Source organism: Momordica charantia, assembly GCF_013281855.1.
Source record: "Momordica charantia cultivar OHB3-1 chromosome 4 unlocalized genomic scaffold, Mcharantia_2.0 BLBB01000004.1, whole genome shotgun sequence".
Taxonomy (NCBI): Eukaryota; Viridiplantae; Streptophyta; class Magnoliopsida; order Cucurbitales; family Cucurbitaceae; genus Momordica; species Momordica charantia.
Genome location: NW_028275162.1, coordinates 21,288,729 through 21,314,085, shown reverse-complemented (window position 1 = coordinate 21,314,085; position 25,357 = coordinate 21,288,729). Strand labels below are relative to the sequence as shown.

Below are 25,357 nucleotides of genomic sequence, written 5' to 3'. Positions count from 1 at the left end.
ATTTAAATTTTGAGTCAAATTTCGAAAATAAACAGCGAAACCAAACAGGCCCCTTCATAGAGTTTCGAAGCCTGCCACTTGGATGCCATGGCCCAAGAAATCTGGGTTAGGTTTTATAAATCGATCGCGTCATTCCCCTAATTGGGTTTCCGTCTTCTAATTTCTGAGCTGCTTCACGTCGAGTCCAGGCTCGGTTTAGTCATTCTCAGATTCTCTTCGCTTTTGAATTTCGGTGTGCCGATTTCGGCATTTCCAACTCCGCAAGCAGCTCGATTCGCGGTGGCACGGTTGGCCTTTGCCCATAAACCCTAAAAACCCCACAACTTTGGATTTTACCACCCACCCATTTGATCTAACATGAGCATCCATTGCTTTAAAGAGGATGAAGCTTTGTGTTGAAGTTCTGGCCTTCGCTTCCTTCCTCTCAGCGATGCTACTCTTCTTTCGCAGTCTTTTCCACGTTAGCCGCAGAGCCTCTCACCGAGTAATAGCTCTATCTTCGATTTCCTCGCATCCGGGTTGCTTATCTTTCAATATATTTAATGCCCCATCATCAAAAAATGGCTATTGCATTTCTTTTCCGTCTTTCTGGTTCGCTAGCTTTCTTTGTATATTTCGGCTCCCTTTTGTTACTTACTCGAATACAAATAATTCATTTGAATTCTTAGACTTTGGTTCCCTTCGTAAAATAATACAACAAGACCTCTGGAACGATCCTATGATTGTTGTTTTGTTTGATTCAGCACTAGCGCCCATTTGGGTTTCTAAGATTTTAGTTGAATTTAAAGAAGATCCAAAACTAGCTTTCAAGTTCTTCAAATGGGCTGGAAGCCAGGTTGGTTTCCGCCATACCACCGAGGCTTACTGCATTGTAGTTCACATACTGTTTCGTGCGAGAATGTACGCAAATGCCCACGATATTATCAAGGAAGTGATTTTGAAGAGCCAGAACGACTTGGTTTTGCCAGTTTGTAAGATATTTGATATACTTTGGTCGACTAGGAATATTTTTGTGTTAGGAACAGGGGTCTTTGACGTTTTATTTAGTGTTTTGGTAGAGTTGGGGCTGCTTGAGGAAGCTAATGAATGTTTCTTGAGAATGAGGAAGTTTAGAACTCTTCCCAAAGCCCGTTCTTGCAATTTTCTTTTGCATAGGTTATCAAAGTCAGGGAAAGGACAGTTGGTGAGGAAGTTTTTCCATGACATGATTGGGGCTGGTATTGCACCTTCGGTTTTTACCTACAATGTAATGATAGATTACTTGTGCAAAGAAGGAGATTTGGAAAATGCTAGACGTTTGTTTGTGCAAATGAGGCAGATGGGCTTTTCTCCTGATGTTGTGACATATAATTCTTTGATTGATGGCTATGGCAAGGTTGGTTTATTGGAAGAATCTGTGTATTTATTTAATGAAATGAAAGGTGCAGGCTGTGTTCCTGATGTAATTACCTACAATGCTTTAATCAATTGTTTCTGCAAGTTTGAGAAGATGCCTCGAGCTTTTGAGTATCTCTCTGAGATGAAGAACAATGGGTTGAAACCAAATGTTGTAACCTATAGCACCTTGATTGATGCTTTTTGCAAGGAGGGAATAATGCAAGGTGCCATAAAACTTTTTGTTGATATGAGAAGAGTAGGCCTTGTACCTAATGAATTCACCTACACTTCTCTGATTGATGCCAATTGTAAGGCAGGTAATTTGACAGAAGCATGGAAGTTGTCTCACGATATGTTGCAAGCAGGAGTTAACTTAAACATAGTCACTTATACTGCCCTAATGGATGGCCTTTGTGAAGATGGAAGAATGACGGAGGCAGAAGAAGTGTACAGGGCAATGCTGAAAGATGGAATATCTCCCAACCAGCAAGTTTACACTGCTTTGGTTCATGGCTATATCAAGGCGGAGAGAATGGAGGATGCAATGGAAATATTGAAGCAAATGACAGAATGTAACATCAAACCAGATTTAATACTCTACGGAACCATTATTTGGGGTCTCTGTAGTCAAAATAAACTTGAAGAAACTAAGCTTATAATTAAAGAAATGAAGAGTCGGGGTATTAACGCAAATCCAGTTATATACACAACAATTATAGATGCTTATTTTAAGGCTGGAGAAAGCTCAGATGCAATAAATCTTCTTCAGGAGATGCAGGATGCAGGTATTGAGGCTACTGTTGTAACCTACTGTGTATTAATTGATGGTTTGTGCAAAACAGGTAAGGTCGAACTAGCAGTTGATTATTTTGGTAGAATGTCTGCTTTTGGTTTACAACCTAATGTTGCAGTTTATACAGCCCTCATTGATGGTCTTTGTAAAACAAATTGCGTTGAATCTGCCAAAAAGTTGTTTGATGAAATGCAATGTAGGGGTATGGCCCCGGATAAAACAGCTTTCACTGCTCTGATTGATGGCAACTTGAAGCTTGGAAATCTTCAGGAAGCTTTGAATTTGAGTAGTAGAATGACAGAATTAGCTATCGAGTTTGATTTGCATGCTTACACTTCCTTGGTTTCGGGATTTTCTCAATGCGGTGAGCTGCACCAAGCGAGGAAGTTTTTTGATGAGATGGTTGAGAAGGGCATACTTCCTGAGGAGATTTTATGTATATGTCTATTGAGAGAGTATTACAAGCTTGGACAGTTGGATGAAGCCATTGAATTGAAGAGTGAAATGCAAAGAAGGGGTTTGATTACTGAAAAGTGCAGCCATGCAGTTCCTAGTCTAACAAGAGGACTCCAATGACTAATCTGATCATCTTTGGCATCTGGAAGCTGAGGTTGTATCTTAATCGCAAGCACATGCGGCATTTATTTGGAATTCAGAAGTATGATGACCCAAGAAACCCACCATTCAAATGGGTTCTGTGTTTGATGGGAAGAACTTGCAAGCAATGCATGATGTATCTGATGTTGGTTTTGGAAGCTCTGATGCAAAATCTTCCATTTGATAAGATGTAGCTTTCCAGTTTTCAAATGACATTCTGCAGAAAAATCCCATAATGTCATGTGTTTCATTAATCATCAATCTTCTAAAAATGTGAGTGACAGTCTTGTTCCTCCTCTTCCTCCTTTTTCCGAAAAGAAGATTTTCTTTTTAGATATGAGATACAGGCGTGGAATTTTTGGCAGTAATAGCCATTTACGTGAGATTGAAAGTAATAACTTTTTCTACAACGATTATGCATGATGTATCCATCTTGCTTGTCTTCTGTCAACTAATTTGGCATGTTGGTTTACAGGTCCAAAGAGGATTCGTGTGGGCAGAGATATTGATTCCCATGGAGGCATTCTAGTGAAAATACCTATCTGTTATTGGTTCTGAGGGAAGCATATTCATTCAAGTTTGAAGCTCGGCACTGCTTATTATGAGCAAGGTGTTAACCCATTCTTCATGCTTCTTTATATTTCTGAAACTCTTGGAATCCAAGCCTTTGAATGGCCCTGAGAGACTCTGGATTGGAAGAGTGGTAGGTTCTTAGGGAGATTATTGGCAACATTCAACCTAATCCTAGAGAGAACTCTTTGAAATGGATCCTTGATCCTTTTCAGTAGTTTATGAGCGTCTCTCTATTTTCCTTTTTCATGAATGGTTATAGCCTTTTGCCAACAAACCTTGCTAGGAAGATTTGAATGGCAAAATTCCTATGGAAGTCAGAACATCCCTCTGTTCTCTCAATTTCTATTAAGAAGAATAGAAAAGCAAATTACACCAATTCTCTTCTTTAGAGATAGATTGAGCCAACGACCCAAAACCCATCTAAAATTGACAAAACTGACTGCAAAAATCAGTGAAACCAACCAGTTCGTTAAAAACCAAAGCTATTGAAATATTTGCGATTTTGAAACTATATAAAATTGAATAGACCGACACTTTTACCAAATTGACCCAACTAGCATGATAAGTGCCAAGGTTGCTCGGGTTTACAAAACTAGAGGTCCTTCTAAGATCCTTGCAAACATTCACAAAAACGACTAACTTACCAAATGATTCCAACCAAGAGTAAGGTTAGAAGATGATTCACTCTTAGATCGGACTTGGAATCTACGATGGTCACTCCTAGATCATAAGACGACTCACTCCAGAATTAGCTTGATCGAGACTGATCCAATGAATCGGTTTAATATCAAACCTAAGCAAGATTTGAAAGAAGCAACACCAAATGTGTTAAGGAACAGAAGTTCTTGAATTTCAATATGTTGAATCTGCCAAAACAAGGTGATTACAAGCCTTTAAATAGACTAAATGGTCGTTTAACATAGGAACACCAAAAGTCTTTCAAAATACTACTTAATGCAAATTGAAGAAAATAAGACATGCAAATTAAAACTTGATTGCACATCATTCTAGACACTTAAATGCGGATCAGAAAACGTAGTCACGCTTCAAATGGTCTTACCTATGTGCTGTAGGAGGTGCTTCACATTTTGATATGGTTTGACAACTTTTGATTTCACAAACTCCCAAGAGGTGCAATCTGCAAAGGCACCTGTTCACGAATCTGCACACTTTTTTTGTCCTCCGTGCCATCTCTCAAAATAGACAACTTTTCTTGTGCCATCTTTGGTCAATTCTCTTCTTGACTCATTGAAGTAACATTGTAAATAAATTTGGGATCAAAACTCTTCGTTGGTTCTTGTGTATTAATCATCCTTTGAAGATGTAGTGTGAAAGCCTTTTGAATCTTCTTTGCCTTTCTTGTAATAATTGTTCCTTTGATACATGTAATTGGTCACAAATGGATTCGATCATAGCACGACTTCATTGTTTTCATTGGTCCCATACCTAAGAATGTTTCAGCCTCTCTCCTAAGCCCTGAAAGCCTGGGTGGCCTCCCTTTGGGTGCTAAGGCTTGTTCTCCAGTGTGTGGGAAATGGGAATGTTGTTCTAGTTTTTTGTTGGAACATTTAGTCAGGGAAAGATACAAGGGTCTTTCAAGTTCTTCATATAGAGATTAGGGGATCCTTTTGGTTATAGTAATCTTCTTGTCTCCTGTTGATGGTTCTTTCAGGAGCTGCTACAGCTATTGTACTACTACTATAGTTGGCAGCTGGACAACTTTTTGTAGTTTTTAGTTGCTCTGGGGCTTGAGAGATGCCTTATATTTCTCCCTTATTTTTACAGGATTTTTCTTCCTCTGGAAAAAGCTCATCAACTTCCTTTTCCTCCAAATGGAAGGTCTTCACGGATGAGGAGCCACTTCTAAATCATCATGGGTTGACTTAGTGTTCGTAAATGTAAATAGTAAAGGGCTGAGAAAAAATAAGCTCAAAGTTTAAACCATAGTGGCCACCTACCTATGATTTAATATCTTACCAGTTAACTTGGCAATCCAATGTAGTAGGGTCATGTAGTTGTTTTGTGAGATTAATTGAGGTGCGCTCAAGCTGGTCTGGACACTCACGGATATCAAAAGATAAAAGTAAATAAATAAGTAGGCACTTCTCTGTTGTGTTTTTATTTTAAAATTTTTATGTACCTTAAAGCAGTGTATTTTTAGTTATTTATCATAACACTGTAGTTATCCTTATGTGGTTGTTCTCGTTTCTATTGTTAGATATTTAGTTCGTTACAACATGATGATGGTGATTAAGAAGGCTATAGCATTGGTTAAGCATTCCAAAGCTGCTTTCTTTTTTCAAGTTAATTTGTCAAGTGAAACTGATTATCAGTACAATTTTCACTTCTGATTAGTGATTTTTGGCACCTCCACTGATAGTGACTTGCAAAAGCTTCAGATGGTTCCCATTTCTGTTCATTACCATCTTCAGGAGTCCTACTGTAGGGAACAAAACTTAGTCAGATGCCCAAGAACAGAACTTAGTGACATAATGAATATTTTATGTCGGTGTTCCGATCATTTGAATATTTGTCAAATTTATTTATGGCATGCATATATTAGTTTTACTATTGAAGCCTGAGGGTGAATGATTTTTATAAGATAAGTTTCTTTGAATTTCTCAGGTTGTTGGTTTTGGAGAGTATATCTGGCAAATCATTGGCAGAATCAGAACCCATCCATATTTGTTGAGGGTGCTTTGAGAGGTTCAATTGTTGAATAATTGCGACTTGTTTGGCTCCTCCTAACACATTATATGCAAGTCCCAAATCTCAACAGTTCTGGAAGAGAGAACCTGCTTAATAATTTGTATTACCCTTGCGGAATACAAATGAGGTGATGTGATGTACAAAATTTTATTTGTTTTGAAAATCTGTACATGATTTTAAGAAATGAAGCAGGAGAAACATAGAGAACAGAGTGTTATTGTCTACAAACAACCATAAGCTATCTGTTTTTCGGTTGCGTGAAAAACAAGGAACCAAATCATTGCTATTTTTTATATGGAATCGTACGCTACATTTTCGGGCATATTTGATAGTAATGTCAAAATTATTGTTCTTTTAAAATTATATCATTGCATACAAATATCAATATTTAAAAATAAGGCTAGAGTAATTTATATATATATATATAGAGAGAGAGAGAGTTAACCATGGTATGGTTATCATTTTATGTGACTAGGTGAGTTACTCTGAACACTCGTAGATGATGATGAAAGTCTTGGAGGTAAATCTTAATTCATCTCTGAGTTAGAAGACCTAATTAATCTCAAGTCAGAATACCTAATTCGTTCCTAAAATATAAATTAAAAGATAATAATAGTAAAGTATATGTATACATATTTATTCACCGGTTTTGCCACTAACAAATGTTCAATAGATATTATTAAACTAATCTAAATTTTATGCTATATTTCTTGGTAACAAATATAATTAAGGGTGTGTTTGACAGTGGCCAAAATCACTAATATTTTCATTGATCATGTTTGGTAAATTAGTATCATTGGAGGATGATTTTGAAAAATTAATTATACTTATATCAATTTTTTCAAAATAACTTCTTCTATCCTAGCTCCTAAACATATGTTAAAGTGAGCATAGTTCAACGGTAGTTGACATATACCTTGTAAGTTTGAATCCTCTCCCCAACATGTTTTTATTTTTTTTATTTTTTTATTTTAAGATTGCAAGCTTGGGAAAGACCGAGTGTGAGGGAATTAATGGTAAAGTTCAAATCTTCTTGCATTTTCCCAATTTGTAATGTAACATTTGTTAAGAAAAAACAATCAGACTAAATAGATGTTTTAATTCTTAATGTTGGAGTATTTTTTAATTTATTTTTGATGTTTTAAAAGTTTTAATTTAGTCGTCCACCATCAATAAATATTAAAATTTTTTGATGATAAACTTTATAAATGTAATATTTAATGAATCGATAAAAATTTAAAAAAGAAAAAATGTTAATGTAAATTTCTAAGAAATTAGTGAAATAAAAAATTTGAGTTTGATAAATTTTTCCCCTCTAAATTTCACAGATTTATTATATATTATGTTGATGTAAAACACCAATAAGTAGAGACCAAATTTTAAAATGTTAAAATATAAAAATTAAATTAAAAAATGTTTAAATAATGGAGACAAACATTCATTAAAGACTAAAACGAAGAGTGCACGGATATAAAGGTGAGGTCGGCCGCACGGAATCTGTACCACTGTAGTGGACTTGTTTGGGTTTTTGCTTTGGGAGGTGGTGCGGATATCAGATTTAGGTTTCGAAACTGGCTTTGGTCGTCCCGGAAGCTCAGCTACGGTCTCAGCCTCGGGTATGGATTCCCCGCCCTCTCCCCCTCTTCCCATCTCTTCGCATAGCCGTTAAAAACTTTGCTTCTCATTTTCGAATTCACAATCGCAGCAGAAATTGACTTCAATCGTCCTCCATCAATGTCTTCTTCTCATTTTTCTCTGTTCCCTGTCACAGGCAATGAGCTTCTAGCGAACTGGTTCAGGTTTAGACGAAGAAGAAGACGGTATTTTTGTGTTGGGAGCTGTTCTCTGTGTTTGATGCTTGTACTTGTTTCACCGATATGACTACCAGAGTTCCAGTGCAGCGCTACGATCTCAGAACGGCGAATTCGTTCATCGGCAGCGCTTTGCATGATCTCAACACCGTGGATGGAAGCCCTTCTGATATTGCAGCCATCAGCGACGTTGATCGCGACGCCGTCACTGAAGATCGCTTGGACGATGACCATGATTCCAGTGCTGTTGTTAGTGTTCTTGTCTCCCTTTACTCTTCGTTCTCTGTCGTATGGCTATTTCTCGTTTACCTCTGAATTCTAGTAGTCACGAAGTTAATTATCACTTAATGATATGACGGAAAGTTGGGATGTTCATAAATTCAAGGTCAATGTTTTGTTTCCCTCCATTATTTGTTCTAACATAAAAGCCCTTATGCAGTTACATGCTTCCATCTTAATCAGCACGTCCTCTCATTGTCTTAGAGCTAAATTCCGCTTCATCAACTGTTAAATAACGAATTTTTTTGCTGAGTTGCGGCTGCTTTCTTGTAACTGTACAGTTGTTCATGCCTTTTGATTGCATTTTGTAGGATTGCATACACGAATCCTACAGAACTTCATTACCCCTTCACGATGTGGGAGTAGAAGAAGATCGCTCCAGTCTCGAGAATAGTGGGTCTTCCAGGTTGCCATATGACTCTTTAGTAATAGAGGGTATTGTCGACATATCTGAAACTTATCACTTATCTTAAAAGGAATTCTGGACTTCAACCTCTGCTAGGCCTTCACGGGCTTTTGTTTAGACCAAATATAAATTGATAAAAGCTTAGTTTTGGTCCAGATATTGCACCTATTGAAGCAGCACGAGCAAGATTTCTGCAGATCATTGTGGATCATTTTATTGATGATCATGTGACAGAAGTGGCTGAGACTGATAATGATTATCTCTCTCAGTCTGGACAGGATAAGTTGACAAAGAGGAAGACAAAGGAGGTCCAGTATGAGGGGGATCCAAAATATGTCTTACCCTTGATGTATGTGGCAAATATGTATGAAACGCTTGTTAGTGAAGCAAACCTGAGGCTTGCTTCCTTGAGTGGCATCCGTGATAAAACTATTGGGGTAGCCCTTGAAGCAGCTGGTGGTTTGTACAGAAAACTGGCTCAGAAATTCCCCAAAAAAGGTACAAACTATTACTCTATAGCAGTGTTTCAGACGAACAGCTTAGGATAGAGGGGGGGAGGGGCAGTGGGGGGAGTATTCTCCTTTCCTTAGGTTTACCTCTCTCCAGTGATTATTTTGTTGTGAAAAAATCCTGCAGGGGAGAACAATATGGTAGTGGTAGTATTTCTGGAAATTGAGGGTTTGTTTGGCAACTACTCTCATAATGGTTTTCTGTTTTTGAAGTTCAATGAAAATGTGTTTACATTGCTCTTTTTTTAACCTGTTTTTTGTTAAACAAATGAAGTTGTTATTTCCAAAATTGTAGAGTTGTAAATAGTGGTTTTAATGGGCATATTAACTTTTACAGATTATCCAATAGCAATTCTTAAAATAGTTTTGATAATAAAACAGAAAACTGTTTTCAAACAAGCCACAATGCAGTTATTTTTTGGATAGCACTATGCAGTTATTTTTTAAGAGTGTAATACTTGGAAATTGGCTTCTTTGATTGAGTGGCAGCCAGATGAAACTAGTTTCTATATATATATATTTTTTAAGGAATAGTAATAAATTTTCATTTTTAATGAAGTTACTTCTTGTATCTTAATGACATTGTATTGCGAACAGGCCCTTGCACATATAAGAGAAGAGAACTTGCCACTTCTCTTGAAACAAGGACTAGGTTTCCAGAGCTAGTAATTCAAGAAGAAAAGCGGGTTCGTTTTGTGGTAGTTAATGGTTTAGACATTGTTGAAAAACCAAATAGAATGCCTATGGAAGATGCTGAATGGTAAGTTAAATAGTATAATTTTACATAATTTTTTAAATTTTTTATTAGTGTAAAAGTTCCCAGTATCATTATTTACATCTCCATCGGTTAGCTTCCCAGAATCTGTTTAATTTACAAATTGTACAGAACTTTTTCTTTAGTTGTATTATACTAGCTCTTTTGCCTGGCAAAATATTTATTCCTGAGTTCTAATTGTGATTGAATAAGAATTAAGCAATGGGTTGCTGGAGAGTGAAGACCATGTCCTAAGAAAATCTTGTTTTTTCTAATCAAATAAAAAAAAAATTGTGATGGCATTGTGTTAAAAGACATAATATATCTATTATGTCAACAGTTCACAGTGAAAAGAAGTAAAATATTTGATATCAGAACTATTTTTTTAATAGAAAAGGTACAAGAAAACTTTTTTTGAAGAACAAACTAAACAATTTTTATTCAGTCAAACTGAAAAGATTCCACAGTCCTTACAATCAATTTACATGGCATCTACATTATCATCAAAAGGTTGAATTAAGATGACCGTGTAATATGAAGGTCCACCATTGTAAGGATGTTGGGGTTGTGGTATCTAACCACTTAACCATATTAGGAGCCCATCTGAAGGGCAGTGAAGTTGATATTATTAATGCAGATGGAGTCTACAAACCAATCTGCAGAGTCGCTTGCCTTGTTCCTCCATTTAGTTGAACATCCTGGACTACTTGAGAGAGTGAGCAATAAAATCCTTTCAATCCTTGGGAAAAATGTAACTCAAGATCTTCAGAATACCCTTTTCCTTTTATTTGGTCAAATTTTGTTTTGTTGATAATCAAGACTTGGCCATCCCTGCAAAGAAAAATCTAGATGCGAACAGAGTTTATTCACCTGTCTCCAAGAATCGGTAGCAAGTATTTTGATTTCTATTTCCAGTTTAGGTCAACATTTTGCTGATTAAATTGCTTCATTGTGTAGGTTTAGACGATTGACAGGTCGCAGTGAGGTAGCTGTGTCTACTCAGGACTACAAGTTCTATTCACCAAGACACAAATATAGGCGAGTTGTGGCAAACTCTGTGTCCAGCATTTCCAGTTTGAATGTAAGCATAGTAATTTTTCCAATATTTTTTATCCATTTTTATATCTCCCGGAAATATTTTGCATAAATGCATTTTGCAGGTGATTTTCCATAATGTATTCTCGCACTGTGAAAAAAAATTGGATCATAGCTATAGCTTTGGTATTATCTAAATGATGTCAAACAAGATATATCGTTTTTTCTTTATTTTGTTGATAAATTAAGAGATGTTAGACCTGTATGTATTTATTTCAAGGACAAATGTTTTTGTCATGCCTGACTGAATTATTCATGGAGAAAATAATGTCTGGTGTCTGGTGTATTTTTTTCAGACATTTTCCAGCAGTGACAATTCTTCCACTCTGGCTACTGGTCAAACATTCCGCTCTCTAAGTGAAGTAAGAATTTTGTTCTCACCAAATTTTTTATGACTGGTACCTTTTCTCTTTGGGGATTAATCTGGTTTAATTTTGATCATTATGCCCTCTTACAGAATTCATCCTATTCTTTACTTATTGAGATGCAAAGAAGAAAGTAAAAGATTTAAGAGTCTGGTTTTTGTTTAAAGAACATTTAGTTTAGGAAATGGTGGGGCTGTGTCCATATTCTTGTCGGAGAGAGTAATTTATATTGTGTGCATTTCTGTGATGTCCTAACAACCAAAAGCCTGACTCTTCCGCAATTTTAAATTCAGCAACAGACACCCTGCAAACATCATATCCAACAACTGCCGCATCAGCCTCAATTTCAGTCTATCCAGCAGAATCATCATCAGTCCATGCACCAAAGTCAACATACCGCCCACTTCGCTCACAATCATCAGTGTGGTCAACCTTCACAGTTACCGGATATTTCTCATACTCATCATTCTCCAACAATGTCACAGCACATTGCTTGCTTACAACCTCTTTCTGGTGTTGTTGGTGGGCGCTTGCATCATGGGCTGGTAATTTCAAATCCCCCTCCCCCCAAATTAAGATCATCCGCTTCCCTATTTTCGTCAGCTGAATGTTGGGCAGTTTTTCATTTTTCAATTTCTTATGAAATATTTTCAATTTCTTTTTTGAAAAATTTTATTTGGGGGTAAGATCTTCTAAGAATTGTTAGCTCTCACAGTAATTGTCTGGTCTTAATTAATATGATATTGGATTACCCCTTTTATGAGAACTTCTGGTCGTGGTCCCATAAATGTTATTAAGATACTATCACAACTAAGTTCTTGGATGACGCAACGGAAAGAAAAAACTCTCTTTATTTTGGACAATTTTAAACATAAAAATAAACTACTTTTGCAACTTCGTTTCCAGATTGTAAGCCGGACATACCAAAAATTTTTTTATGCGAAACTGTGCAGTTTTTATCTACATGCTGACTGATAAGACAGGTTAAACTTTAAGCTGCCCCATAATGCTTTATTGGTTCCTGCATAGCTGGGGCAGTCGACTGCCAGAAGAGTGATTTAGAGAATCATACAATGTTTCTCAAGATTTCAAATGTTCTAAAAAATAATTCTCAGCATTTCTCCGGGTGCCCCTGCTTATTTTAATGTAGTATCCTGACGTCTTAGTGCCATAAAATTCTTTACTTGATGTTGTGCTACTTATATTTTGATAATATGAACTCTGGATTTCTTCGAGTCCATTTTACGTTAATTATTGATTGATGTTGGCCACATAATTCAACTTCTCTGCTAAAATATCTAATAGAAGGGAAGCAGCTTAGGTTTCTATTATCCAGTAATATTTTCTGAAATACTCATATTTGCAGCCATCAAGCCCTGCCAAGTTCTGCGATGAATGTGGAGCTCCATATTTAAGAGAAACCTCTAAGTTCTGCTCAGAGTGCGGTGTTAAGAGGTTAGGAATTTGACGTGTGCTGTATAATGATCGTTGTTAGTTAGTTCCAAAAAGCTCATTGTTGTATCTAGTTTCTCGTCAAGTTAGTGGAAATTAAGTTTTCTGCAGTCCTCGTACATAAAATTTAGATCTCAAATATACAGATATACATAGCTATGATGTCAGCTTTTGAAAGGAATGAATATAGAAATTACTCTTACCCATAAACGTGCACTGTTATTGGAGCTGTATATTTCTTAAAGATTTCAGAAGAGAATTCGGATGCCAAGAAAGTATAGCGAAAGTTTCCTTCCTAAAAACACTACATACAGGCATCATCACCTTCTTGGCTTCTCTTGCAGCCCAAGGACTTCATGGAAGAACCTTTCTTAACGTAGCTTGCTGCAAGAGCATTCTTGAAAACATACTGAATGCCTTGATCTGATCGTTGAAAATCGAACCGAAAAAAATGTTGTCATATCATTGAAATGCCTCTAGATCTTATTTTGTGGATCTGCTAGTTCGTCCGATTTATTTGGAATCATTTCTTGGAGGTGTTTGGGGTTTCTTTAGCCTTTTTTTTTTTTTTTTTTAAATTGGGAGTGAAAGCTTTGCTTTCCTATACCAAAGGGCACCCACACTTTGCTTTCCTATACCAAAGGGCACCCACACTTTGCTTTAAGGCTTGGATCCAAGAGTTTTTTGTATTAAGTCCATCGGAAAGTTCGAACTTGAGACCTCTAGGCCAATGTGACCAAGAGATCTCAAGCTCTTGCCAATCAAGTTGACCCTTGAGGATGGACTTTCCTATACCAAATGGCACCCGCACTTGCTCTAGGGCTTGGATCCAAGAGTTTTTGGTATTAAGCCCATCGGAAAATTCGAATTTGAGACCTCTCAGCCAGTGTGACCAAGAGATCTCAAGCTCTTGCCAACCAGGTTGACCCTTGAGGGTCGGGTTTCTTTGGTTCTCAATAGAGAGTGTTGCACGATGATGGAGGAAATGTTGCTCTTTCCCCCTTTTCGGGATAGAAAAAGTTTTTTGTGGCAGGCTTATCCATTTTTATTTATTTATATATTTTTGGCTATTTTGTACAGCTTTTGGCTCATGAGGAGTAGCAGAATTTTTAGGGGTTGAGAGGCCTTGGGAGGAAGTTAGAAATATTATTATTCCTCGCTGTGAGTGTCGGTCTCGAAGGTTTTTTGTAATTATTAATTAGAGATTATTCTTTTGGACCGAGGCCTTTTATATAGGCCGGTCTCCTTTTGTCAGGCTTATTTTTTTTATGTCCTTTAGACCTTCTTTCATTTCTTTTCAATGAAAGCATTCTTTTCTTATTGAAAGAAAAAAGAAAAAACACAATGTTGTCAATATCATATCAGAGTTTTGACACTTGGCAATCATTTTGAAGAACAGGAACATGAAGGATATCTTCCTAGAGTTAGAGAGTTAATCTGAGGAGAGACTGTCATTATTTGAAATTCAAATGGTTTTGCCGTTTCTTGCCAAATAGTTTCTCATACTCATTAAAGAGAGTATAGAGTGAGTTGCTTAGAAAGTTGATGTCAGGAATTTAGGTGGCCTGGAATTGGATCCTCCACAGTCTGTTTTTCCAGCTTCAAAGTAAATACAGGGATAGAGGAGATATCTTATATCCCTATATAGGAGTTTAAAGTAGTTTTTTCAAAAATCACTCTAAAATTTTTTCTGCTTACTTTCATTGTTGTCTGTTCGAATGAGTATTGTTAAAGAATTTGGTTCTTGTTGCTGTATGCTCGGTGAACATTATGAATCTCCCAAGTCAACTCTTGAAGGGCACCTACTTTAAAATGAAAGCTATATCGGTATGCTTGCAAAACCTTCATTTGGGAAGTTTGGGTTGAAAAATAAATGGAAGAATTTTTCTGATAGTTGTCGATTTCTTGATCTGATAAATTTGATCGGTTTGTGGCTTTTTAAGGCACTCATTTGATAGAATCTTAGTCTAGAGACGGTTTTGGTTCCTCTACTTTTGGTTTTGATTCATTTTGATTATTGTATTTCTAACTTTTGTATACTTAGTCCTTATACTTTTAAAACATTTGTTTTAATCCCTATACTTTTAAAGGCGAGACTTCTTTTACTATTTTTTACTATTGTTTATTATTAAATTTATTCTAAAAATATATCATCCACTAAATTATTTCCAAGAATAATGCTCACAAAATAGGTGGTCGATAATATATGAGGTGGCAGCTACAAATCTCTTGATTTTTTTTTTAAATCCATAAGTTGTCATCTTCGATAAGTTGTGTATCTTTTTTTTTTTAATTCACAACATGTCGTCTCTTGGCCACTTATAGGTCATCTCTAACAGATGATTTTTTATTGTTTTTTTTAATCTCTGTACCGACATGGCAATTAAAAAGAAAAATCAAATTGAATTTAACTAAAAAAATATCTAACAAAATCTCAAAACAAACCAAAAAATGTATTTTAGAAAACAAACTTTAAATTAAATTTAACTATAAAAAACCTAACAAATTCTTAAAAAAAATATTATAAAAAAATCAATCTAAAAAACAAACTTTAATTATGTTTAGGTATGAAAAATCTAACAAATTCTTAACTAATTCTTATTAAAGATTAAAATTATAAACAAACTCTAATTTTTTAAAAATTTGATCGGATGATTGTACCTTAGATTTTAGAAAAAGGTCTGCAATCCAATAGTGTTTCGGCAATCACTCACAACTTATGAATAAAAATTTTAAAATTTATTTTCTGCTTGTGACATTTATACTTGAATTCTAAGTCTCCACATGACAATTTCTCATCATCGACTCATTGTTTTCTGATTTTTTATTAATATTTATGGGGAGGTATCATGATATTAAAATGTTTTAATGATAAATTTAATTTAAAATTTGAACGCTTAATTAATTAAATTAATTTATTTTAAGATTTTGTTTTTAAATAGATTGTTAGATTTTATTTTAAAATATATTTTTAAAGATTTTGTTAGTTAAATTTAATTTGAATTTTTAAAAAAATAAATATTAAGAAAATCTTGAGAGTACCCTATAGGTAAAGAGATTTTATAGGTGGTCAAAATACAGAGACACAACTTGTGTATTAAAAAAAAATCAATAACAAAAATAGTTTGGTAAGTGATATATTTTTGGAATAAATTTAATAATAAGTAATATTTAAAAAAAAATCCTTTGAAAGTGACTATTAGGATGTTTTCATTTTCATTTATATATCATTTCTTTTCACCATAATTTTTTTTTTGCAAAGGTTCTTACCATAATTTTAACTGGACATTTCACTCATAAAATTTCATAAAATTTCTTGAAGTGTAGCCATAAAATTGTATTAATTGAAGTGTAGTAATAAAATTGTATCAAACAATTTTTACTGTATATAAAATTTATGTTAAATTTTACCCATAAGAATTAAGATAGTCATTTTTTAAAAGTACATGAACTGAACTAAAGCAGATTTTTTGTAAGTATAAAGATTAAAATGAACAAAACTTGAAAGTATATAGACTAAAATTGATGTCTTGAAAAGTATATTGATTAAAATGAACAAAAATCAAAAGCACGGACGTTAAAATAGTATTTAAATTTATAATTTTTTTCTTATTATTTTGAGCCAATTATTGTAGTAGTAGTATTGGACCCTCCCATTCTTTTACATCCTTATCAGTCATACATCGTTTTCGTTTTTCTATCTAAAAGATAAGATAAAATTATAGAACATGCACGCTCCCCGATACCTGCAAATTTTTCCTAAATAATAATATATTTTTCCCTTTTAAAAAAAATAATGTGTGTATATATATTTCATTGGTAAAGACTAGAAATTAAATTGTGTATTCCAAATTATTGAACTTAAAAAATATGTATAGTTGTAGTAATTAAAATAATGTTATTTATGTTTCAATTTTAAATGGTATACTTAAAAAAAAATAACAACCTAAACTCATTTACGAAAAGACTAAAATAGTAAATTGGCGGCAATTTCTTCTGTCTCACAACGTGTCAACTCACATAGTCATAGACAATGATAAAATGTCTAAACAGGTGGGTGCTTTTTTTTTTGAAATTTCCATATTTACAAAATCATACTACAATTTTTTTTTCCTTTTTTCTTTTACAAAATCATAAAATACAATTGTCATCCACTAAAATTTCAAATTTGAATATCACCAAATATTCTAAACGAAATGTGTTTGTACTTTATTATACTCTTGTTAATCTAATTGGGTCAAAGTACATTTAAATATAACATAATCTTTCTTATCTTAGTTTGTGACCAAGGTAATAAATTATTTAAATAACGTAATTTGAAATATTTAAAATGACTCACGTGAAGAAAAATTTTTTCTTCACTTTGGAGTCATAAGAATTTATTTATAACCTAATCAAAGTTTTAACTGTCGACATTGATGAAAATGTCGAAATCTCAATTTCATGAAAACGTCGATAGAAATATCGATAAAATATCAACGTTAATGGTTATTTCTAGAAATGTTATAAAAATTTGTAAAAAATATTTAAATTAACAAATAAATATTTTAAATAATTTTTAAATAATTAATATTAATATCATGCCTATATAGTTTTTTTAATATTTTCTATATCTTATCGATTTTTTTTTAATAGTATATGATGGAAACAACCATGGAAATGATGGATATTTTATACCATGAACCCAACCATTTTAATTTGCAAAAAAAAAAATAAAGGAAAAAACCTTTAATTTTCGTCTGAATGTTAAAAAAAAAAATCTCATAGCAGGGGGGATCAAATGAAACGGATCAAAGAGAGATTCAATGGCAAAATTATGCGAGTAATAATATTTTTATTTTCAGAACCAAAAATGCCACACGCGAGAAAAACAGTGGAACCAACTAGCCCTAGCAGATAACAAAACGACATCGTTTTAATAGTCGGGATTCCAACGGCGGCGCCGCCGGAGGTAGGTTTCGATAACTTGCGATCGGGGTCCAAAAGGTTCCCTCTTGCTCCCTCCAAAGTGTACAGTTCACTTGTTCTTGAAAATATCGTCTACCAAACTCAACCACCAGAAATCCTCCGACCGGCCATAAACCCCTCTTTCTCTCGCTCTCTTCCTTCGTAGCCGCTCGCCGGAACCATGAGCTCCACATTCGCCGCCATGTCTTCACCCTCTTCCTCCTCACTTTCATCCATCTTCCATTTCAATGCGTCTAAACCTAAACCGGTCTCACCCCCAAATCTTCGTTTTGCTGCTCCCCTTTCTCGTAATTCTGTATATGTGCAACGTTTTAGGGTTAGGGCTTCCTCTGCTCCCCTTCCGGACGCTTCCCGGAACCACCCTGTTGTTCAATGCCTCCGGAACTATGCCAGAGCTGCGATTCTCATTGGTGCTGCGGCCACCATGGTGGGGAAGTTCTCGCATTTGCCTGCAAGAGCCGAGTCTCCGGCGGCGGTGGCGGAGGAAGCTTCCAGAATGGAGGAAGATCGGCAGGTGGTTGAGGACTCGGACCGGGACAGGCAGCAATCCTCGCCGTTGAACGATTTTCTCGAATCGAATTCTGAAGCTGTCGAGGCACTCAAGTCTCTCCTGCAGCAAAAGCTCGAAAATGGTGAGGATGAGGAGGCTCTGAAAATCTTGAAGCAGTTGGTATCTGCTCAGCCGTCGGTGACCGAGTGGAAATTTCTGATGGCCAGATTACTCGGCGAGATGGGCAAAACGGAAAATGCACGAGATGTGTTTGAAGAAATTTTGGCTGTGAATCCATTGTCTTTCGAAGCATTGTTTGAAAACGCATTGTTAATGGACCGTTGTGGGGAAGGAGAGGCAGTGCTTCGGCGGTTAGAAGAGGCTCTGAGAATTGCTGAGGATGAAAACAAAGCGAAGGAAGCTAGGGATGTGAAGTTGATAATGGCTCAAATACAGTTCTTGCAGAAGAATGTAGAGGAGGCCTTGAAGAGTTATAAAGAATTGGTGAAGGAGGATCCTAACGACTTTAGGCCTTACTTTTGTCAGGGAATGATCTATAGCTTGCTTGATAAGAATGTGGAGGCCAGAGAGCAATTCTCCAAGTACAGGGAGCTCTCTCCAAAGAAATTTGAGGTTGATGGCTACCTACGGACTCCATTGTCAAGGATGAAAATTTTTGGATCTGATGAGAAGTAAAGTCATTCCACGATGATCAGATAAGTGGGCTCTTTGGAAAATAGAAGATGAGTAAACGAATTTAAGGTGATACTTTTTTTTTTTTCCTTTTTTTTCTTTTGCTGATTATTGTCATTTAGCACTTCTTACTCTTAGTCTGATCTGCCGTAAGCATATGTAGTTCATTTGCGGGATTAAATAGGAGTAAATTGAATTTTATGAGGACAGGTGTTTTCCCTTTCATGAAGCATAAATTTTGCTAATTTATGCAGTTGTTTTGATGATACTGTATTAGACTACTCACATTAGTTGGAATAAATGCAGAAAGGTGCTCCGTTAGTAGTTTATCATGTTGTGTGTTGACTTCTGTTTCAAAATAATAATAGCTATAGTTCGTTTGTATTGTTACAATTGTTCTTGCACTTCGATGTATAGAAATGATTATTTCCTTCATGAAAATAAGATAGAATAAGAATGAAAAATCATCTCCTGAGAGAAGGGCAAATATTTCTTGAAAGAGAGAGAGAGAACATCCTACTTGCTCATCCTTATGGGAGAGTTCCACATGGACTTTTCTGCCTAATTTCAAATGGTAGTTTCAAAGGAAGGGTTGTGAGAAGAGTATGCTTATCTTTCCTTAAAAGCATAGCGATTTTCAAAGAAGCCATTAATATGTTTTACTATAAAAAGTGAAAATAAAATTGTTAGATCTGATTTTGTCTCTTTCTTTTAGATCTGTGTCAATATGTGAGATTGAGGAAATTAAAGTATTTTTTTACCTAGAGTACAAGTACGTGCTTGCATCTGTCTTGCACTAATAGTCTTTTTGGGATATATCTTGTGATCTTAGATTCTTAATTGATTATCCAAATCTTTAGACAATTCTGGATGCTTTAGAGTAGGCTTATGGTAAGGGGGTTCATTTTCTTTTTCAAATTTGATGAGGAAGAATCCATCGCTTTCACTTCCACTGCAAGTTTCCACGATGATTTGAGAAAGAAGGTTGGTTGGGGTAAGCAATTCAATCTTTATCACTATTTATCAGTTTGATAAGAGCAATTTTGCTTGAAATAAATGAGACTGATCATTAGTACAAGGATACAGTGTCTAAAATTATGTCTGTGCTTTGAAAATGATGATGATGGTTGGTGGCTGATTTTAACTTAGATATTTAACTGCTGCTAAATTATACGCCAACTGTAGTGACGTTGTATGATTTTCTTACTATGATTATGGTTATGATGATTTATTAATGTCTGTTGAAGGAACTTTTGTAACATCCTTGCTCTCTGTCCCCTTTTTGTGCTTTGTTATATTGAATTGATATAACATTTCTACGTTTCTGATTGTTAGAAAATTATATATTGTTGGGATCAACTTTCATGATTTTGCAAACTTTTCTACTTTGTATGCAACTGGAAGTCAACCCGAGCTTAGTGAATAGTACTTATGATATTCATGGGTTTCTATCTCAACACAATTGGTAATGAGATGAATAGTCCACTTATATTATAAATTCTTGGTAGGTTCCTTATCTTTTCAATGTGGGATCCTTAACATCCCTTCAAGATTTCTTTTGGCTCATTGATTTTGGTCAGATTCCAATTTTGGACCGCTTGCTCGTTTGAGCGTTTTGGGCTCTAATACCATATTTATATTCATGGGGTTCCATCTCAAAACCAATTGACGGTGAAAGGAGTAACTCACTATTTTTACTCTTTGCTAAAAGAAATTCGGGAAATAATTAAAACTTTTATACTCATGTCAGTTTTTTCTTTCGTTCAATTTTTGCTTCATTGTTAAATGGGTGAGGTTTGAGATCGAATTTTCATTCTTAAAGAAGATAATTGAGGCTATAAATTATACGAAATGATATAATTGGATTTAATTTTGTACTTGGCATATTAAAGCTTCGGTTTTATCCTTGACTTTCTAATTTTATTTTTGAAAAGATCTTACATTTGCAATTTTTGTTAAAATGTTTGGAGGAAATAAAAATTGGGATTAATGTTGAAAATTTTAGAGCTAGGGCGGAATTAAAATCAACTACGTATGTTAGGGACATTTTGTTATCATTTTATTGGTTTCAATTTGGTCCGTAACCTACTAACAATTTAAACTTTACCAAAGATCATAGTGAAACTTGTAATTTTTTGAATACTAAAGACAAATTTGAAAACAACTACATAATTTAAGGACATTTTATATAGTTTATCCCAGTAAAAATTAAGATGTTTTAAATCTAAAATTTAATGGTTATGTTGAGCAAAAGGCTTTATTGTCAACCCAAACATCGAATAATGGATAAAACTCTTGCTTAAAATTGATAATTTAATTCCTAACTCTTACGTTTCTTCAAGATGACACAATGACAAGGACTTGGGGCCTTGTGGTATAACCTACCGTAAGATCTCTTTTCCTTGCAGTATCACCTATCATGAGATCTTGTGTTTGAGTTATACGTTGGACACAGTGCTGTTGGCAATGAGTCTCGATTATAGAGATCTATAAGCGTAAGCCATATGACATCGATTTTGAGAAATAAAAAATCTCAACTTCTACCATTATTGAACTAAAAAAAATACATCATGCATACCTCGACATCATAAATTAAATCGTTATTTTAACTTAGAGTATAAAAAAGAGAAGATACTTTGTCAATTATGCTCAACAATTAATTATGCCTACCTCTTCATCATAGGTTAAATCGCTATTTTAACTTAGAGTATAAAAAACAAAAGTGTTGTTTAAGCTTATGGAAAAGAAAAAGAACTATTCAACCAAAAGATAATTTGTACCTAAACTATTTAAGACTAGGGAGTAGGATATTAAATTTCATAGGTCCTATATTTTACATCGACATCTTTATACTATCATAAAAATTTAGACAAAATATAAAAATATTAACGAATGTTATTAATATAGACATAATATTCATATTAATAAATTTTAACTCATTTAAAAAAATGAAATGCTTGATCCTTATGTTTTAATATTTGTATTGATTTTTTCTTAACATATATATTTTTAATGAAAAAAGTATTAAGTAATCCACGTCCCTTCTGAAAAATAAAAATAAAATTTACTGCTGTTGAACTTGGGAAATTGAGATTTCTAACCCCATTATATAACTCATCTGGATTTTTGACCCCTTTTAAAAAAAACTAATTTTGTGACCCTGTTTTAATTTGTCCCCTTTCTACTTTTTGTCTTTGTAAAATTACCAAAATATCCTTGTTTATTTTAAGTAAAATTATCCACCAATCTTTTCTCTCAACCATTGGCATTTTTTTTAATTTTGAATCTAATATAAATCTAATATAGATTAATTTATTACTTAACAAACGAATCAACACAAAAAAATCCGTAGATTAAATTCTCCAATAAGTAAATTAGGGTGAAAAAAAGATTTGCATAATCCAAGAATAAATGCATAAGATTTGTTCGGAATTAATTACAAAAAAAAAAAATTAAGGTTTCATAAATTTCGTGTCAAAATTGCATTAAATGCCCGAGATTTACTTGACAATAAAGGCTAAAAGAAACTGGAATTCAAAGGGAGATAATGCAAAAAAAAAAAAAAAAAATTCTGGAATTTGGGATCCGGGACCGGGATTGGAGGATCCCGGTCCGGGTTAGAAGGATCCCGGTCCGGGATTGCAGAATCTCGGACCGAATAGTAACCTTGTCCGGGTTTCTACAATCCCGGTCCGGGATGGTTCAATCCTGGACCGTGATCCTTCTAACCCGGACTGGGATCCCAAATTCCAGAATTTTTTTTTTTTTTTTGCATTTTCTCCCCCTGGGCCTATTGTTATCAATTAAATCTTTAGTATTTAATGCAATATTTTCCCGAGATTTTTGTAATTTTGACTTTTTTGTAATTAAATTCGCACAAATTATGTAATTATTACGTTTTTTTTTTTATTTTTTCCATATTAAACTTTTAATTTACTATTTGAGTTAGATATTTTTCTTAAAAGTTAGATTTTTTAAGGTTGGAATTAATTATTGTGAGAAATTTGTGGAGGGAATAAAGATTTGTAGAGAGATTTGTGGAGGAAGATGTTGATTTTGAAACGTGAGGGTACTACGATAATTTTACATTTAAAAATTATAAAATTATTAATAAATAAGGGAGAGTGGGGTCATAAATTAGTTTTTTTTTTTTAAATGAAGTTATAAATCCAAAGTGAATTATTGGAGGGGTTAAAATTTCAAATTTCCCGTTGAAGTTAATATATATATATTCATTCTATTTTTATTATTTGTGAGGCCACATGGCCCAGGAATGAGGCTCGCGCTTTTGATGGAGGAATTACAATGCTTACGTGGAACATCCACTCCTTGTGTCCAAAAACTTCCCACTTGGCAGAATTCCAGTGGCTGACAAGATGTTCCCGGATAAGGTATATATATTATGTGGCACTCTGTTCTTTCTCCCCTGTCCTCCGTCGGAGCTTATCAGTCTCCCATGGCCGCCACTGCCTCTCCCGATTGCTCCCTTCCTCCCATTAACTCCTTCACAAAATCCCATCTCATCACTTTCCCCGCCTCCAACCTTCCCCTCCTCTTCTCTCTCCCCTCTTCAAATCTTCGATCCCTTCACCTCAATTCCTCCTCCTGCCCCTCCCCAATCCTTGACCAATCTCCCATCGCCCCTCCCGCCTCCAATCCCCAAGATTCGAACCATTTGTTATCTGGGTTTTCGTCCCAAGATCCTGGAACCGAGGATTCGATCTACGATTGCTACGTCAAGGCGAAGAAGAGGGCAGGGTTCAGACCCGAGAAGTCGACTTTGCGGCATCTGATCAGGTACTTGGTGCAATCCAAGAAGTGGGATATGATTTTTTCGGTTTCTAGAGATTTTAGGGATTATGGGGTTTGCCCTGATAGAGATACGTGTTGTAGATTGGTTAGTAGTTGCGTTAGAGGTAGGAAATTCAAAATTGTTAGGGCTCTGCTTGAGGTTTTTGAAACGGATGGTGATGTTGCTGCGGCTGCTTTTGAGGCCGCTATGAGAGGCTACAATAAGCTTCATATGTTCAAGAGCACTATCCTCGTTTTCCAGCGGTTGAAATCGGCGAAAATTGAAGCCGATTCTGGATGCTATTGTAGGGTCATGGAAGCTTACCTTAAACTTGGGGATTCTCAGAGAGTTAGGGAACTGTTTGATGAAGTTGAGAGTAGGATATCGGATTTAACGCCCTTTTCGAGTAAGATTTATGGGATTCTTTGCGAGTCGTTGGCGAAATCAGGGCGTGTTTTCGAGTCGCTTGAGTTCTTCAGAGATATGAGAAAGAAAGGGATTGCAGAAGACTACACCATTTACTCTTCTTTGATATGCACTTTTGCTAGCATTAGGGAAGTCAAATTGGCTGAAGACCTTTTCAAAGAGGCCAAAAGCAAGAATTTGTTGAGAGACCCTGCAGTTTTTCTAAAGCTAATATTGATGTATATTCAACAAGGGTCATTAGAGAAGGCACTTGAGGTTGTGGAAATGATGAAGGGCTCGAAAATCGGAGTGTCTGACTGTATTTTCTGCGCAATCGTCAATGGCTACGCTGCGAGAAGGGGCTATAACGCAGCGGTTACGGTTTACGAGAAGCTGATCGGCGACGGGTGTGAGCCAGGACAAGTGACGTACGCCTCAGCGATCAACGCCTACTGCCGCGTCGGGCTGTACTCGAACGCAGAGGACATATTTGGAGAAATGGAGGAAAAGGGGTTTGAGAAATGTGTAGTAGCTTACTCTAGTTTGATATCAATGTATGGGAAAACAGGGAGGTTGAAGGATGCAATGAGGGTGTTGGCAAAGATGAAAGAAAGAGGGTGTGAGCCAAATGTTTGGATTTACAACATTCTGATGGAGATGCATGGAAAAGCCAAAAATTTAAAGCAAGTTGAGAAGCTATGGAAGGAAATGAAGCGCAGAAAGATAGCACCTGATAAGGTTAGCTATACAAGTATCATAAGTGCTTATGTGAAGGCAAAAGAATTCGAGACATGCGAGAGATATTACGTCGAGTTTCGGATGAACGGGGGCGCCATCGATAAGGCGATGGCGGGAATCATGGTCAGCGTGTTCTCGAAGACGAGTCGGGTCGATGAGCTGGTGAAGCTTCTGAGGGAGATGAACTTAGAAGGAACAAGGTTGGATGGGAGGCTGTATAGGTCAGCCTTGAATGCTTTGATGGATGCTGGGTTGCAATTGCAGGCCAAATGGTTGCAAGATCATTATGCAGCAAAATCAGGCTTTGTTTAAACATGGCATAAGCATAAGAGTGAACAAAATTATCATAAACCCATGTGAATGTGATTGGTTATTGTAAGTAAGTTTTCTTTTTTGGGTTAAATTAACAATAATTTGATTCTTAATCTTTTAAAATCTTCAATATCATCCTTAAAAAATTCTCAATTAGGTCGTCCGAATGTTAATAAAAAGTTGCTGTGTCAAGCTATTACTTTACTAACATATTTGAATATTTAGTTATGTAACTTGAA

The 25,357-nt window shown here is 35.3% G+C and overlaps 4 protein-coding genes across 6 annotated transcripts; all 4 read left to right on the top strand.

The window, feature by feature from the left end:
• The first annotated feature begins 115 nt into the window (after positions 1-115).
• Positions 116-6,371, top strand: EMB2794 (Tetratricopeptide repeat (TPR)-like superfamily protein). Of its 3 annotated transcripts, none has more exons than XM_022290729.2 (4): positions 116-3,040; positions 3,243-3,377; positions 5,126-5,423; positions 5,966-6,371. In XM_022290729.2, exon 1 carries the CDS (start codon positions 383-385, stop codon positions 2,744-2,746), a length of 2,364 nt encoding a protein of 787 aa, XP_022146421.1. In that variant the 5' UTR covers positions 116-382; the 3' UTR covers positions 2,747-3,040; positions 3,243-3,377; positions 5,126-5,423; positions 5,966-6,371. The 3 variants fall into 3 exon arrangements, with proteins under 3 accessions (XP_022146421.1, XP_022146420.1, XP_022146419.1); XM_022290728.2 differs by having other exon boundaries at positions 5,126-5,435; XM_022290727.2 differs by lacking the exon at positions 5,126-5,423.
• Positions 6,372-7,543: 1,172 nt separating this feature from the next.
• Positions 7,544-12,930, top strand: LOC111015557 (PPR containing protein). Its single transcript, XM_022290628.2, has 9 exons — positions 7,544-7,665; positions 7,821-8,109; positions 8,451-8,574; positions 8,702-9,043; positions 9,652-9,814; positions 10,766-10,889; positions 11,200-11,265; positions 11,562-11,813; positions 12,635-12,930. The coding sequence occupies exons 2-9, from the start codon at positions 7,927-7,929 to the stop codon at positions 12,734-12,736; spliced, it is 1,356 nt and encodes a 451-aa protein (XP_022146320.1). The 5' UTR covers positions 7,544-7,665; positions 7,821-7,926; the 3' UTR covers positions 12,737-12,930.
• Positions 12,931-17,556: 4,626 nt separating this feature from the next.
• Positions 17,557-19,200, top strand: LOC111015681 (Protein prenylyltransferase superfamily protein). The gene has a single exon (XM_022290778.2). The coding sequence runs from the start codon at positions 17,849-17,851 to the stop codon at positions 18,872-18,874; it is 1,026 nt and encodes a 341-aa protein (XP_022146470.1). The 5' UTR covers positions 17,557-17,848; the 3' UTR covers positions 18,875-19,200.
• A 4,091-nt stretch (positions 19,201-23,291) lies between these two features.
• LOC111015572 (Pentatricopeptide repeat (PPR-like) superfamily protein) lies at positions 23,292-25,248 on the top strand. The gene has a single exon (XM_022290643.2). It carries the CDS (start codon positions 23,328-23,330, stop codon positions 25,116-25,118), a length of 1,791 nt encoding a protein of 596 aa, XP_022146335.2. The 5' UTR covers positions 23,292-23,327; the 3' UTR covers positions 25,119-25,248.
• Positions 25,249-25,357: the final 109 nt, after the last annotated feature.